This window comes from Pecten maximus, chromosome 12 (genome assembly GCF_902652985.1).
Source record: "Pecten maximus chromosome 12, xPecMax1.1, whole genome shotgun sequence".
Classification (NCBI taxonomy): domain Eukaryota; kingdom Metazoa; phylum Mollusca; class Bivalvia; order Pectinida; family Pectinidae; genus Pecten; species Pecten maximus.
In genome coordinates this window covers 33,229,894-33,244,614 of record NC_047026.1, presented here as the reverse complement: position 1 = coordinate 33,244,614, position 14,721 = coordinate 33,229,894, and the positions used below count along the sequence as shown (strand labels likewise).

Here is a 14,721-nt window from a genome sequence, read left to right as displayed (position 1 = left end):
ATGGCTATAGTTTATTTAGTATTGGTGAGGGGGGATACAAATTCTATGGCTATAGTTTATTCAGTATTGGTGAGGGGGGATACAAATCCTATGGCTATAGTTTATTTAGTATTGGTGAGGGGGGATACAAATCCTATGGCTATAGTTTATTTAGTATTGGTGAGGGGGGATACAAATCCTATGGCTATAGTTTATTTAGTATTGGTGAGGAGGGATACAAATCCTATGGCTATAGTTTATTTAGTATTGGTGAGGAGGGATACAAATCCTATGGCTATAGTTTATTTAGTATTGGTGAGGGGGGATACAAATCCTATGGCTATAGTTTATTTAGTATTGGTGAGGAGGGATACAAATCCTATGGCTATAGTTTATTTAGTATTGGTGAGGGGGGATACAAATCCTATGGCTATAGTTTATTTAGTATTGGTGAGGGGGGATACAAATCCTATGGCTATAGTTTATTTAGTATTGGTGAGGAGGGATACAAATCCTATGGCTATAGTTTATTTAGTATTGGTGAGGGGGGATACAAATCCTATGGCTATAGAAATGAGTTAAACTAGTATAGATGAGGGGGGATACAAATCCTATGGCTATATAGAAATGAGTTTAACTAGTAAAGAGGAGGGGGGATACAAATCCTACGGCTATAGAAATGAGTTTAACTAGTATAGAGGAGGGGGATACAAATCCTACGGCTATAGAAATGAGACAAACTAGTATAGATGAGGGGGGATACAAATCCTACGGCTATAGAAATGAGTTTAACTAGTATAGAGGAGGGGGGATACAAATCCTGCGGCTATAGAAATGAGTTAAACTGGTATAGAGGAGGGGGATACAAATCCTACAGTTATAGAATATGAGTTAAACTAGTATAGAGGAGGGGAGATACAAATCCTACGTTTATAGAATATGAGTTAAACTAATATAGAGGAGGGGGGATACAAATCCTACGGCTATAGAAATGAGTTTATTTAGTATTGACGAGGGGGGATACAAATCCTACGGCTATAGAAATGAGTTAAACTAGTATAGAGGAGGGGGATACAAATCCTATGGCTATAGAAATGAGTTAAACTGGTATAGAGGAGGGGGATACAAATCCTATGCCTATAGAAATTAGACAAACTAGTATAGAGGAGGGGGGATACAAATCCTACGGCTATAGAAATGAGTTAAACTAGTATAGAGGAGGGGGATACAAATCCTATGGCTATAGAAATTAGACAAACTAGTATAGAGGAGGGGGGATACAAATCCTACGGCTATAGAAATGAGTTAAACTTGTATAGAGGAGGTGGGATACAAATCCTACGGCTATAGAAATGAGTTAAACTAGTATAGAGGAGGGGGATACAAATCCTACGGCTATAGAAATGAGTTAAACTAGTATAGAGGAGGGGGGGTACAAATCCTACGGCTATAGAAATGAGTTAAACTAGTATAGAGGAGGGGGATACAAATCCTATGGCAACTGAATTGAGTTGATTTAGTATTGACGAGGGGGGATACAAATCCTACGGCTATAGAAATGGGTTGATTTAGTATTGACAAGGGGGGATACAAATCCTATGGCTATAGAAATGAGTTAAACTAGTATTGACGAGGGGGATACAAATCCTATGGCTATAGAAATGAGTTAAACTAGTATTGACGAGGGGGATACAAATCCTATGGCTATAGAAATGAGTTAAACTGGTATAGAGGAGGGGGATACAAATTCTACGGCTATAGAAATGAGTTGATTTAGTATTGACAAGGGGGGATACAAATCCTATGGCTATAGAAATGAGTTAAACTAGTATTGACAGGGGGGATACAAATCCTATGGCAACTGAATTGAGTTGATTTAGTATTGACGAGGGGGGATACAAATCCTACGGCTATAGAAATGGGTTGATTTAGTATTGACAAGGGGGTATACAAATCCTATGGCTATAGTTTATTTAGTATTGGTGAGGGGGGATACAAATCCTATGGCTATAGTTTATTTAGTATTGGTGAGGGGGGATACAAATCCTATGGCTATAGTTTTATTTAGTATTGGTGAGGGGGGATACAAATCCTATGGCTATAGTTTATTTAGTATTGGTGAGGAGGGATACAAATCCTATGGCTATAGTTTATTTAGTATTGGTGAGGGGGGATACAAATCCTATGGCTATAGTTTATTTAGTATTGGTGAGGGGGGATACAAATCCTATGGCTATAGTTTATTTAGTATTGGTGAGGGGGGATACAAATCCTATGGCTATAGTTTATTTAGTATTGGTGAGGGGGGATACAAATCCTATGGCTATAGTTTATTTAGTATTGGTGAGGGGGGATACAAATCCTATGGCTATAGTTTATTTAGTATTGGTGAGGGGGGATACAAATCCTATGGCTATAGTTTATTTAGTATTGGTGAGGAGGGATACAAATCCTATGGCTATAGTTTATTTAGTATTGGTGAGGAGGGATACAAATCCTATGGCTATAGTTTATTTAGTATTGGTGAGGAGGGATACAAATCCTATGGCTATAGTTTATTTAGTATTGGTGAGGAGGGATACAAATCCTATGGCTATAGTTTATTTAGTATTGGTGAGGGGGGATACAAATCCTATGGCTATAGAAATGAGTTAAACTAGTATAGAGGAGGGGGGATACAAATCCTATGGCTATATAGAAATGAGTTTAACTAGTAAAGAGGAGGGGGGATACAAATCCTACGGCTATAGAAATGAGTTTAACTAGTATAGAGGAGGGGGATACAAATCCTACGGCTATAGAAATGAGACAAACTAGTATAGATGAGGGGGGATACAAATCCTACGGCTATAGAAATGAGTTTAACTAGTATAGAGGAGGGGGGATACAAATCCTGCGGCTATAGAAATGAGTTAAACTGGTATAGAGGAGGGGGATACAAATCCTACGGCTATAGAAATAAAACAAACTAGTATAGAGGAGGGGGGATACAAATCCTACGGTTATAGAATATGAGTTAAACTAGTATAGAGGAGGGGAGATACAAATCCTACGTTTATAGAATATGAGTTAAACTAATATAGAGGAGGGGGGATACAAATCCTACGGCTATAGAAATGAGTTTATTTAGTATTGACGAGGGGGGATACAAATCCTACGGCTATAGAAATGAGTTAAACTAGTATAGAGGAGGGGGATACAAATCCTATGGCTATAGAAATGAGTTAAACTGGTATAGAGGAGGGGGATACAAATCCTACGGCTATAGAAATGAGTTGATTTAGTATTGACAAGGGGGGATACAAATCCTACGGCTATAGAAATGAGTTGATTTAGTATTGACAAGGGGGGATACAAATCCTACGGCTATAGAAATGAGTTAAACTAGTATAGAGGAGGGGGATACAAATCCTACGGCTATAGAAATTATCTTAAATGACATAAAGTAGGGGGGATACATATCCTACGGCTATAGAAATTAGCTTAAATGACATAAAGTAGGGGGGATACAAATCGTATGGCTAAAAAAATAAGCTTAACTGGTATAGAGGAGGGGGGATACAAATCCTATTGATATTGAAATGAGCATATTTATGTAAAAGGAAGTAAATTCAAATCTACGGCTATATATATATAAACAGAAATTAGCTGAATTATCAGACATTAAGGAGAAGAAATGCAAATTCTTTAATATTGAGAAATGATTTAAAATATATGGTGGTTGAATGCATATGGCTCTAAAAAAATATTCCAAATTTCACTTTTTCAACATGAGAAAATAACATATATATGTTATCAATTATGTAAAAACATAGATTGTTTTTGTTTTGTTAATAATTTATGTATCCAATTTTTCTTGTCAAGTTGTGAATGGAGAAAATCATATTTAAACCAAAAACGTAATATAATTATTGATGTTAAAATCCATGTCTATCTGGGAATAGGGAAAAAATGGTATGTATATATATACCTTAATTAATTAAAGCCATTATTAAAAGAATTAGGTGATTCTATTCATTTATATCACACAATACTTTGTAATGACGTATATCTATATATATATATATATATAGTAATAATTAATACTTAAGAAATATGGACAATGTAATAATAGTAATAAATGCTTAAATAAAAAAGTAAGCATAAAACTTTATGGGGTATTTTCTTTAAACCAAAACAAATTCTGCTATTCAAGTTTAAGCCTTTTTTAATTAATGCTTGTCACAACACACGTCATCCACATTTACACCTGTCAAGTCCATGGCCATCCTGCTGATTGTGTGTACATCACACCCTGACCCCATGCATGACTGCTCACCACCCCTCCCTAATTGTCTTTGATGACAATCATTATATACACCTAGGTGTAATAAGAGTCACCAGGTATGCAGAGATGAACACATATATAATAGTGAACAGGGAACTACTGCAAACTGTATAGATATGTCCTGAATAAATAGATAGTCTGTATATAAAACATACACCCCTGCAGTCCATTCTCCCAATACCTTAAAAACTCCTTTAATCCTCCAATTATTAAAAAAAAAGTTCACTAATACTTTCTAGTTCATAAATTCAATGTATTGAACACCCATAAACAGATAAGGTTTGATATGAATAGGGGGGATACTTTTCCTATGGGGGGGATACAAATCCTATGGCCAGTTTTAGTATCCGGATACAAATCCTATGGGGGATACTTATCTTATATGACACCGGAATGCACTCAGGCGTGAAGAGATTTTTGTTGATTTATTGTGTTTATTAGGTCATAATTCCGTTATTACTGAATGAATTTTTGTTCGGATACCAGCAGTAAAAGGGTTAACTTATCCCCTTTCAAATGGTATAAATTATATTTAACAGTATCAAAAATTAGAAGTGAAAGTGGTGGCCGGAATGAACCCATATGGAATAATAATGTCGATATTTACAACTGTTTTCGTTAAAATAAATACCCATATCTCAAATATTACTGAACAGATTTTTGTTCGGGAACCACACAAAAACGGAGAATTTAGTACTCTTTCACATGATATAAACTGTTTGAATACATGTTCGATATTACTTTCAAAAGTGGTGGCCGGAATGAATTGATGTGGTGTGAAAAATTAGCAAAATCGTCAAAGTTACATGTAAATTTCCATCTTTATTGATCCATAACTCTTTTATCACCTAACCGATTTCTGTTCGGGACACGCTCTAGACAAGATAATTTAATAGGCTTTAAGCTGATATATCTTTTATTAAGGTAGCACACCACAGTAAGACAGCCTGGCCATGGGCAATTTTTTTGTTAAGCAAATAACTCCTGTATTATGATATGCATAAAAAATGAAAAAATAAATGTACACTATAATTGGTATATTCAGTATGAAGTAGTACATACAGGCTTCACATTTATTAAAACAAAAATCAATAAATTGGTTCCGGATTTTAAATATCCGGATTTTCCGAACGTGTGTTTACACAGGAAATTTAGTTTTGCCTACAGCGCAAAATGGCAGCCCACAGAAAAGGTAAGATAGCGGAAAAACTATAACTTATTGGGTATCTAACAAACCATATAGACTGAATTCTGGTTAGTTTTACCTGATTTATTACCCCGTATCCATGGAAACTATTACAGTAAGTGTTATTTTTTGAAATATTTGGTGAAACCATTATTTTCAGTTTATTTATACAATGGTAAGCATGTAATTTCAATGGCTTGAGTGTATGGTTGATGCAATATTGTCAATTATGGTCATTCACTTAGGTAAAGCAGAAAAAATAGCATTTTCCGCATAAAATGGGAGCAGCAGACACTTTCATATGATCATTGGTACATATCTGAATAACCGGGGTGGAAACAGATGATTGTGATGTCATAGGCATGACATTTTGAAATCTTGGATGTCATGCCATGATTTATCAGTTAGAATATTGCATGTGTTGCTAAGCTGAGGTTTGGAAAGGAATTTGGTTATTTATTATGACACCATTGAGTATTTATGACGTCATATATACCATCTGATGACGTCATAGTTACTGATGACGTCATGGTAACTATGACGTCATATTACAAGGCTAAATTTGATAGTTGTATAGTATTTTTTGCTTGATTACATGCACAGAGACTCAAAGTACCACATTCAACTCAAAACACAACTTTATTCAAGAGATATACAGAATTATGGGAGTTTTCATCTTTAAAATTACCTCCCCTTATTACTGGATTGGGAGAAAAAGTTGTCAAAATACACCTCTCAGGGAAATCAGCAATACTCGGTGACTATTAAAGATACACAGTAACCGGATATGTCATTTTGTTCGTCGGAACATGTTCTAGACATTCATGGGGTTTTTAGTAAAATTAGAATTTAAAAAAGTGATGTATAAGGTAGCACACCACAGTAAGACAGCCTGGCCATGGGCAATTTTTTTGTTAAGCAAATAACTCCTGTATTATGATATGCATAAACAAGAGGCCCATGGGGCCTGCATCGCTCACCTGGTTGGATTACGCCAAATGTCAAAATAATGTTCATATTCAATTTGTTTTATTTGTTAATCTCTAACAATGCTATATATGGTTATAGTGTGGGAATCCAAACTGCTTTAAAGATTAATGAAGTCCTGACTCTCTAAGGTCTGAAAGACCTCAAGAATTGCTTTTAGAACATGCATTCCTCACTTTATGACTAGTAGTGATTCAAAGGAATTACCTCTATTTCACCTATTGGGCCCCGCCCCTTTGGCCCCTCGGGGGTCAGAGTCACCATTTATGCAAAATCTGTTCTTCTTCCCCCAAGGATGTTTCTAATTAAATTGGGTTCAAATCCATTCATAACTTTATGATAAGTAGCGATTTAAAATAATTACCCCTATTTCCCCTATTGGGCCCCGCCCCTTTCGGGTCAGAGTCACCATTTATGCAATATCTCTTCCCCTTCCCCCAAGGATGTTTCTGACCAAATTGGGTTCAAATCCATTCATAACTTAATAACTAGTAGCGATTTAAAGGAATTACCTCTATTTCCCCTATTGGGCCCCGCCCTTTTGGCCCCTTTGGGGTCAGAGTCACCATTTATGCAAAATCTGTTCTTCTTCCCCCAAGGATGTTTCTGACCAAATTGGGTTCAAATCCATTCATAACTTTATGACTAGTAGCGATTCAAAGGAATTACCTCTATTTCACCTATTGGGCCCCGCCCTTTGGCCCCTCGGGGGTCAGAGTCACCATTTATGCACAATCTGTTCCCCTTCCACCAAGGATGTTTCTGACCAAATTGGGTTCAAATCCATTCATAATTTTATGACAAGTAGCGATTTAAAGGAATTACCTCTATTTCCCCTATTGGGCCCCGCCCCTTTGGCCCCTCTGGGGTCAGAGCTACCATTTATGCAAAATCTGTTCCCCTTCCCCAAAGGATGCTTCTGACCAACTTGGGTTCAAATCCATTCAAATCTTTATGACTAGTAGCGATTTAAAGGAATTACCTCTATTTCCCCTATTGGGCCCCGCCCCTTTGGCCCCTTTGCGGTCAGAGTCACCATTTATGCAAAATCTGTTCTTCTTCCCCGAAGGATGTTTCTGACCAAATTGGGTTCAAATCCATTCATAACTTTATGACTAGTAGTGATTCAAAGGAATTACCTCTATTTCCCCTATTGGGCCCCGCATCTTTGGCCCCTCGGGGGTCAGAGTCACCATTTATGCAAAATCTGTTTCCCTTCCCCCAAGGATGTTTCTGACCAAATTGGGTTCAAATCCATTCATAACTTTATGACAAGTAGCGATTTAAAGGAATTACCTCTATTTCCCCTATTGGGCCCCGTCCCTTTGGCCCCTCGGGGGTCAGAGTCACCATTTATGAAAAATCTGTTCCCCTTCTCCCAAGGATGTTTCTGACCAAATTGGGTTCAAATCCCTTCATAACTTAACAACTAGTAGCGATTTAAAGGAATTACCTCTATTTCCCCTAATGGGCCCCGCCCTTTTGGCCCCTCTGGGGTCAGAGTCACCATTTATGCAAAATCTGTTCCCCTTCTGCCAAGGATGTTTCTGACCAAATTGGGTTCAAATCCATTCATAACTTTATGACTAGTAGCGATTTAAAGGAATTACCTCTATTTCCCCTATTGGGCCCCGTCCCTTTGGCCCCTCTGGGGTCAGAGTCACCATTTATGCAAAATCTGTTCCCCTTCCCCCAAGGATGTTTCTGACCAAATTGGGTTCAAATCCATTCAAATCTGTATGACTAGTAGTGATTTAAAGGAATTACCTCTATTTCCCCTTTTGGGCCCCGCCCCTTTGGCCCCTTTGGGGTCAGAGTCACCATTTACGCAAAATCTGTTCTTCTTCCCCCAAGGATGTTTCTGACCAAATTGGGTTCAAATCCATTCATAACTTTATGATTAGTAGCGATTTAAAATAATTACCCCTATTTCCCCTATTGGGCCCCGCCCCTTTGGGGTCAGAGTCACCATTTATGCAATATCTCTTCCCCTTCCCCCAAGGATGTTTCTGACCAAATTGGGTTCAAATCCATTCATAACTAAATAACTAGTAGCGATTTAAAGGAATTACCTCTATTTCCCCTATTGGGCCCCGCCCCTTTGGCCCCTTTGGGGTCAGAGTCACCATTTATGCAAAATCTGTTTTTCTTCCCCCAAGGATGTTTCTGACCAAATTGGGTTCAAATCCATTCATAACTTTATGACTAGTAGCGATTCAAAGGAATTACCTCTATTTCACCTATTGGGCCCCGCCCTTTTGGCCCCTCGGGGGTCAGAGTCACCATTTATGCACAATCTGTTCCCCTTCCACCAAGGATGTTTCTGACCAAATTGGGTTCAAATCCATTCATAATTTTATGACAAGTAGCGATTTAAAGGAATTACCTCTATTTCCCCTATTGGGCCCCGCCCCTTTGGCCCCTTTGCGGTCAGAGTCACCATTTATGCAAAATCTGTTCTTCTTCTCCCAAGGATGTTTCTGACCAAATTGGGTTCAAATCCATTCATAACTTTATGACTAGTAGTGATTCAAAGGAATTACCTCTATTTCCCCTATTGGGCCCCGCCCCTTTGGCCCCTCGGGGGTCAGAGTCACCATTTATGCAAAAACTGTTCCCCTTCCCCCAAGGATATTTCTGACCAAATTGGGTTCAAATCCATTCATAACTTTATGACAAGTAGCGATTTAAAGGAATTACCTCTATTTCCCCTATTGGGCCCCGCCCCTTTTGGCCCCTCTGGGGTCAGAGTCACCATTTATGCAAAATCTGTTCCCCTTCTGCCAAGGATGTTTCTGACCAAATTGGGTTCAAATCCATTCATAACTTTATGCCTAGTAGCGCTTTAAAGGAATTACCTCTATTTCCCCTATTGGGCCCCGTCCCTTTGGCCCCTCCAGGGTCAGAGCTACCATTTATGCAAAATCTGTTCCCCTTCCCCCAAGGATGTTTCTGACCAAATTGGGTTCAAATCCATTCATAACTTTATGACTAGTAGCGATTTAAAGGAATTACCTCTATTTCCCCTATTGGGCCCCGCCCCTTTGGCCCTTCGGGGGTCAGAGTCACCATTTATGCAAAATCTGTTCCCCTTCTGCCAAGGATGTTTCTGGCCGAATTTGGTCAAAATCCAATAAGAACTTTTTGACTAGTAGCGATTTGAAGCAAATGTTGACGGACGACGGACGGACGGACGGACGACGGACGGACGACGGACGCTGCGCCATGACATAAGCTCACCGGACCTTCGGTCCAGGTGAGCTAAAAATGAAAAAATAAATGTACACTATAATTGGTATATTCAGTATGACGTAGTACATACAGGCTTCACATTTATTAAAACAAAAATCAATAAATTGGTTCCGGATTTTAAATATCCGGATTTTCCGAACGTGTGTTTACACAGGAAATTTAGTTTTGCCTACAGCGCAAAATGGCAGCCCACAGAAAAGGTAAGATAGCGGAAAAACTTAATTTACAACATATGTCCAAACAAGATTAATTCTGTCTTTGGGATAGAGATATTTAATTTTAAATAGGTTTCAGAAAAAAAATTGTGTAGAGAATTGTGCCATTTTGGGTCAAATATCATAATATTTTGCAATTTTTGAGAATTTTTTAAGCTGTTACCATGGTATTCACAGCTCTAAAAATCACAGAAAATATCAGTTTACTTATCCTTCAGAGCTCTATTAAAATTGCAAATGTTGTACAGATTTCAAATATATATACTTTATTAGAGGTTATATGTAAGGTTAACTGGCAATGTTTACATATCTAAAACATGTGCCATATTTTTCAGAATTTGGCATTTTTACTGTACACTGCTACCTAATATTCATTACAAATTCGGTGCAAAAGTGGTGGCCGGAATGAACCTAGGTGAAATTCACGGACGCCATTTTATGAGTATGTCCAAGCCGATACCACACTACGTCTATACTAAAACAACATATAGGCCTACACCGTACACCGGTCACCATGACCAGGTAACGGGCGGCTCGTTCACACCTTGATGAATATAATCGATCTTTAAATTAGCTTACGCTGGCCGATGACTGTTAACTAGAATTTTTTGAGGTTTTTAACCAATTGTTAGATTTAGACGATAGCTCAGTAACAATGTGCTTAGGGTATGACACAACTTTTAATCTAGGTGATTTTTATGTGACACCAGTCATTTTCCAACATATCCTTTTTGAAAACAAAACATCCCATTAGCATTTTTGGTACATGAACGAAAATTTCAAAAATGTCACGAGCGATTGTTTGATTATCTTTGTGAAAAAGTTCCAAAACTTTTGAAAAAGAATATTCCAATTATAACAGATAGAGAAAAGAGTTTTTCTAATGCAATTAAAAAGGTGTTACCAAATTGTACTAATCTGTCTTGCTGGAATCATATTAAAAGAGACTTTAGATACTGGTTACAAAAGAATCACGCAGATAGTTCTGAGATAGCTATTTATTTACAAGATTTTACTAGAATTCTTCAGTCAAACGAGGAAGACTTTGACGACACAGTCCAACTTCGCACAGGTAAGTGGTCCCAATTAGCGCTAAACCACTTCAACAACCATCTCCAGAATGACATCAAATTACATACTGCAAAGTGGAACATTCAACAGTTCAATGGTTTGTATAATCTGCTGTCAGGTATTACAAATACAATGTAATGCGTCAGAAAGTATCGACGCTGTCTTGAAAACTCACGTGAAAGGTAAGGAATTACCAGTCGATATCTTAACATTAAGTTTACAGTTGCTACAGTATAGATATTTTTATAACATTCAAACTGGAATGGCAGGAATAGGACAATACAAACTTTTAGATAAATTTGTATATGCTAATATTTCCAAAAGATGAAATTGTCATACCCCAAAAACTTTTAAACCCCAATGAAATCGTAGACCTTGTCAAAGGTAATTTAAAAAACGAGTCTTTTATAAACTTATTAGAACCTACTTCTAACGAAAACGGTAAAACAGTAGCAAGCCAAGTCAGTGAATCAGTTCAAGAACCTAATGTTAGTAAAGTTAGTGAATCTAAAGAAGTAGACATATCAAACGCCAAAATCTACGAAAAAACTAGGTCCATCAAAAACTCCTATTCAACAAATAAAGACTCCTACAAATCAATCTATTAAAAAGGAAACCTTAAGTCCTGAAAAAAAGGAAACCACGTGTTCAGTTAGAAGATTCTGATACATGTAATATTAGCGAAGATAATGTACAACTTGTTAAAAAACGTAAAGTCGCTACAAAACCCATGGGTAAATAACTTAAATGAAAGCCATAAACTTAAAATTTCCAATAAAGAATGGATTTGTTCTGATATTATAAATGAAGTACAATCAATAATGTCTAAACAATTTCCTGGTTTGAATGGTTTTCAGTTGACAAACTTAGCTCCAGTATATGATTCAAATAAATGTAAATGGAAAAACCAAATAGCTTTTCAATCTGTAGTTTCACCTTCTGTTCAAATTCACCATAATGGAAGAGACCACTGGGTTACAAGTTTTCAAAAAAGTAATGGGGAAATATCCGTTCTAGACAGTTTAGCATCAAAAGAAAATCATACAGTTAACACTCCGTCAATCGAACTTCAGCTTTGTAGTATTTACGGTAATAATAAAAGTAGTATCCCAGTCAAAATTTTAGATGTACAGGATCAAAATAATGGCTACGATTGTGGGCTTTTTGCAATAACTAATATGGTAGAATTTTGTTTTAAAGGTAATTCATTCAAACAAAAAACTAATTTCATTGAAAATCAAATGCGGGATCACTTAATTTGGTGTTTAGATAAAGGTTATTTCATGCCGTTTCCACAGTTCGTTAAAATAGCATCACAACTAAAAAAGGCAAGTACTAACAGTATCACAATAAATTGTAGTTGTTCTTGTGGGTTTCCAGATTGGATGGATGAAACAGGTACAGGTAATTTTTCCTTGCTCGAGTTACTTCCCTTGTATTAAAGAACTAGCATGTAGCTTGTGTTGTTTTTACATTCAACTTTTGTTCAAAATGGCGTCCGTGAATTTCAACTAGGTTCATTCCGGCCACCACTTTTGCACCGAATTTGTAATGAATATTAATAAAAGATATATCAGCTTAAAGCCTATTAAATTATCTTGTCTAGAGCGTGTCCCGAACAGAAATCGGTTAAGTGATAAAATAGTTATGGACCAATAAAGATGGAAATTTACATGTAACTTTGACGATTTTGCTAATTTTTCACACCACATCAATTCATTCCGGCCACCACTTTTGAAAGTAATATCGAACATGTATTCAAACAGTTCATATCATGTGAAAGAGTACTAAATTCTCCGTTTTTGTGTGGTTCCCGAACAAAAATCTGTTCAGTAATATTTGAGATATGGGTATTTATTATAACGAAAACAGTTGTAAATATCGACATTTTTATTCCATATGGGTTCATTCCGGCCACCACTTTCACTTCTAATTTTTGATACTGTTAAATATTACTTATACCATTTTAAAGGGGATAAATCAACCCTTTTACTGCTGGTGTCCGAACAAAAATCCATTCAGTAATAATGGAGATATGTCATAATAAATACAAAATATTATGAAAAATCTCTTCACGCCTGAGTGCATTCCGGGTTTTGTCCTCACCCCAAAAATGTACATATATATCCGTGTATACTATATGTAGGTGTAGCTACAAATGTACAGTGTAGGAGAAAAAAAAAGTCATTTAACTGAAAATGTAATTCTGTTCAATGAATTGTTACCTGTTCATCAGAAATCTTTTCAATCCAAGGCACTCCTCATACCACCGTAAGACAGCTGATGATGTACCAACTTCGCATGCAAATGTCACATGGTCAAAGTGTGTTAAATTCACTATGTCAGAATCCGCTTTCTCGCATGCATGATTTTGGGGAATGATATTGAAGTGGGGTAGGAATGCTCCCTTGTATCTATCACAATTAAGCAGAGTATGAATCACATTTCCAACACAAGATTTCACTATTGCTATATCTACTTCCCCTAAATCGTCCACAATAGTTGTTTCTTCCTTTAATATAGTTGCTCCACGTGCATTCAATCGCTGCAAGCACGATCTGACATTTTTGACCTTCAAAGCTACATTGTTCACCGTGTCGATTTCATCACAATTTTTGAAAGACCCACTCTCCGTTTTATGTGTTCCTTTGTATTTCAATTCAGTTGACACTAAATAAAAATCATCATTGTCTATCAAATCTTGTATTTTTGACTCGATTTGCTGCGCATGATGAAACAACTTCGATTGTGTCACCATAAAAATCACATTACGTGATTTAAGAACCCATTGATTCGCGAATGAACATGACCTTTTCGCGAACAAAATAAAACCATATTTTGTAACGAATTCCCGAGTAACAGATTCTCCATCTCGAGCAAGAATTTCAATATGATGAACGCAATCTGCATCCATGTTACAAAACAAATAGTCAAGTTGCTGTCTGCTTCTCGTTACCGGTGCGGAAGTAGTACTAGTACCGGAAACAGAACTCTTTTAGAATTATGTTAGGCGCAAGGTAATGTTAGAATTTTACAGTAACTACACGGATATCAAGAGTTATATATATAGGCCTACAAACCGAGACAAAAAGAGAACCGAACGAAATATTTTTATTCAAGAAATTTCATTTTAACAGTAAAGCTGATTGATATGCTCAAATAATAAGATTTTGAAGAAAAAGAATAAAGTAATAAATAAATAATAACATAAACAATATGTGCGGTATTTGTGCAAAAAAAAGAGAGGTTACTTGGGTGTGATTTGTTCAGCTGGTGTAGCTGAATTGCCTTTTTTTTCGGAAAGTGAAGTCGTGGACTATTATGCCAGAGATTTGGATTCGATTCAGGAACATTTTCCCATTTTCGCACTCACTTATGGCAATGGGTAATGGGTGAAATGTTATAGATCAAATGTATCAGACACAGTAAATATATATCAGTCTCTGGTTAAGTGCCATAGGCCAAATTAATGTACAAAATAGTAAAGATAAATCCGACATGGCTAAAATGTTATAGGCTAAATGTACCAAACATAAAAAAAAGATTAATGGGTTTTGTTAGAGGTTGTAGCTAGTGTAGGGATCCTATCAGGGTTTTGTGAGAGGCTATAGCTAGTACTGTAGGGATCCTATCAGGGTTTTGTGAGAGGATATGGCTAGTGTAAGGGATCCTATCAGGGTTTGTGAGGGGCTACATTTTGTATA

The 14,721-nt window shown here is 36.8% G+C and overlaps 1 protein-coding gene across 1 annotated transcript in view; it reads right to left on the bottom strand.

Annotated features, from left to right (window-relative positions):
- LOC117339881 (4-hydroxyphenylpyruvate dioxygenase-like protein) overlaps positions 1-13,972 on the bottom strand; it is a 30,007-nt gene extending 16,035 nt beyond the window's left edge. The window contains exon 1 of the mRNA XM_033901593.1: positions 13,243-13,972. Coding sequence (XP_033757484.1) covers positions 13,243-13,931 — 689 coding nt within the window. The 5' untranslated portion in view covers positions 13,932-13,972. The remainder of the gene's footprint in view (positions 1-13,242) is intronic.
- Between the last annotated feature and the right edge of the window lie 749 nt (positions 13,973-14,721).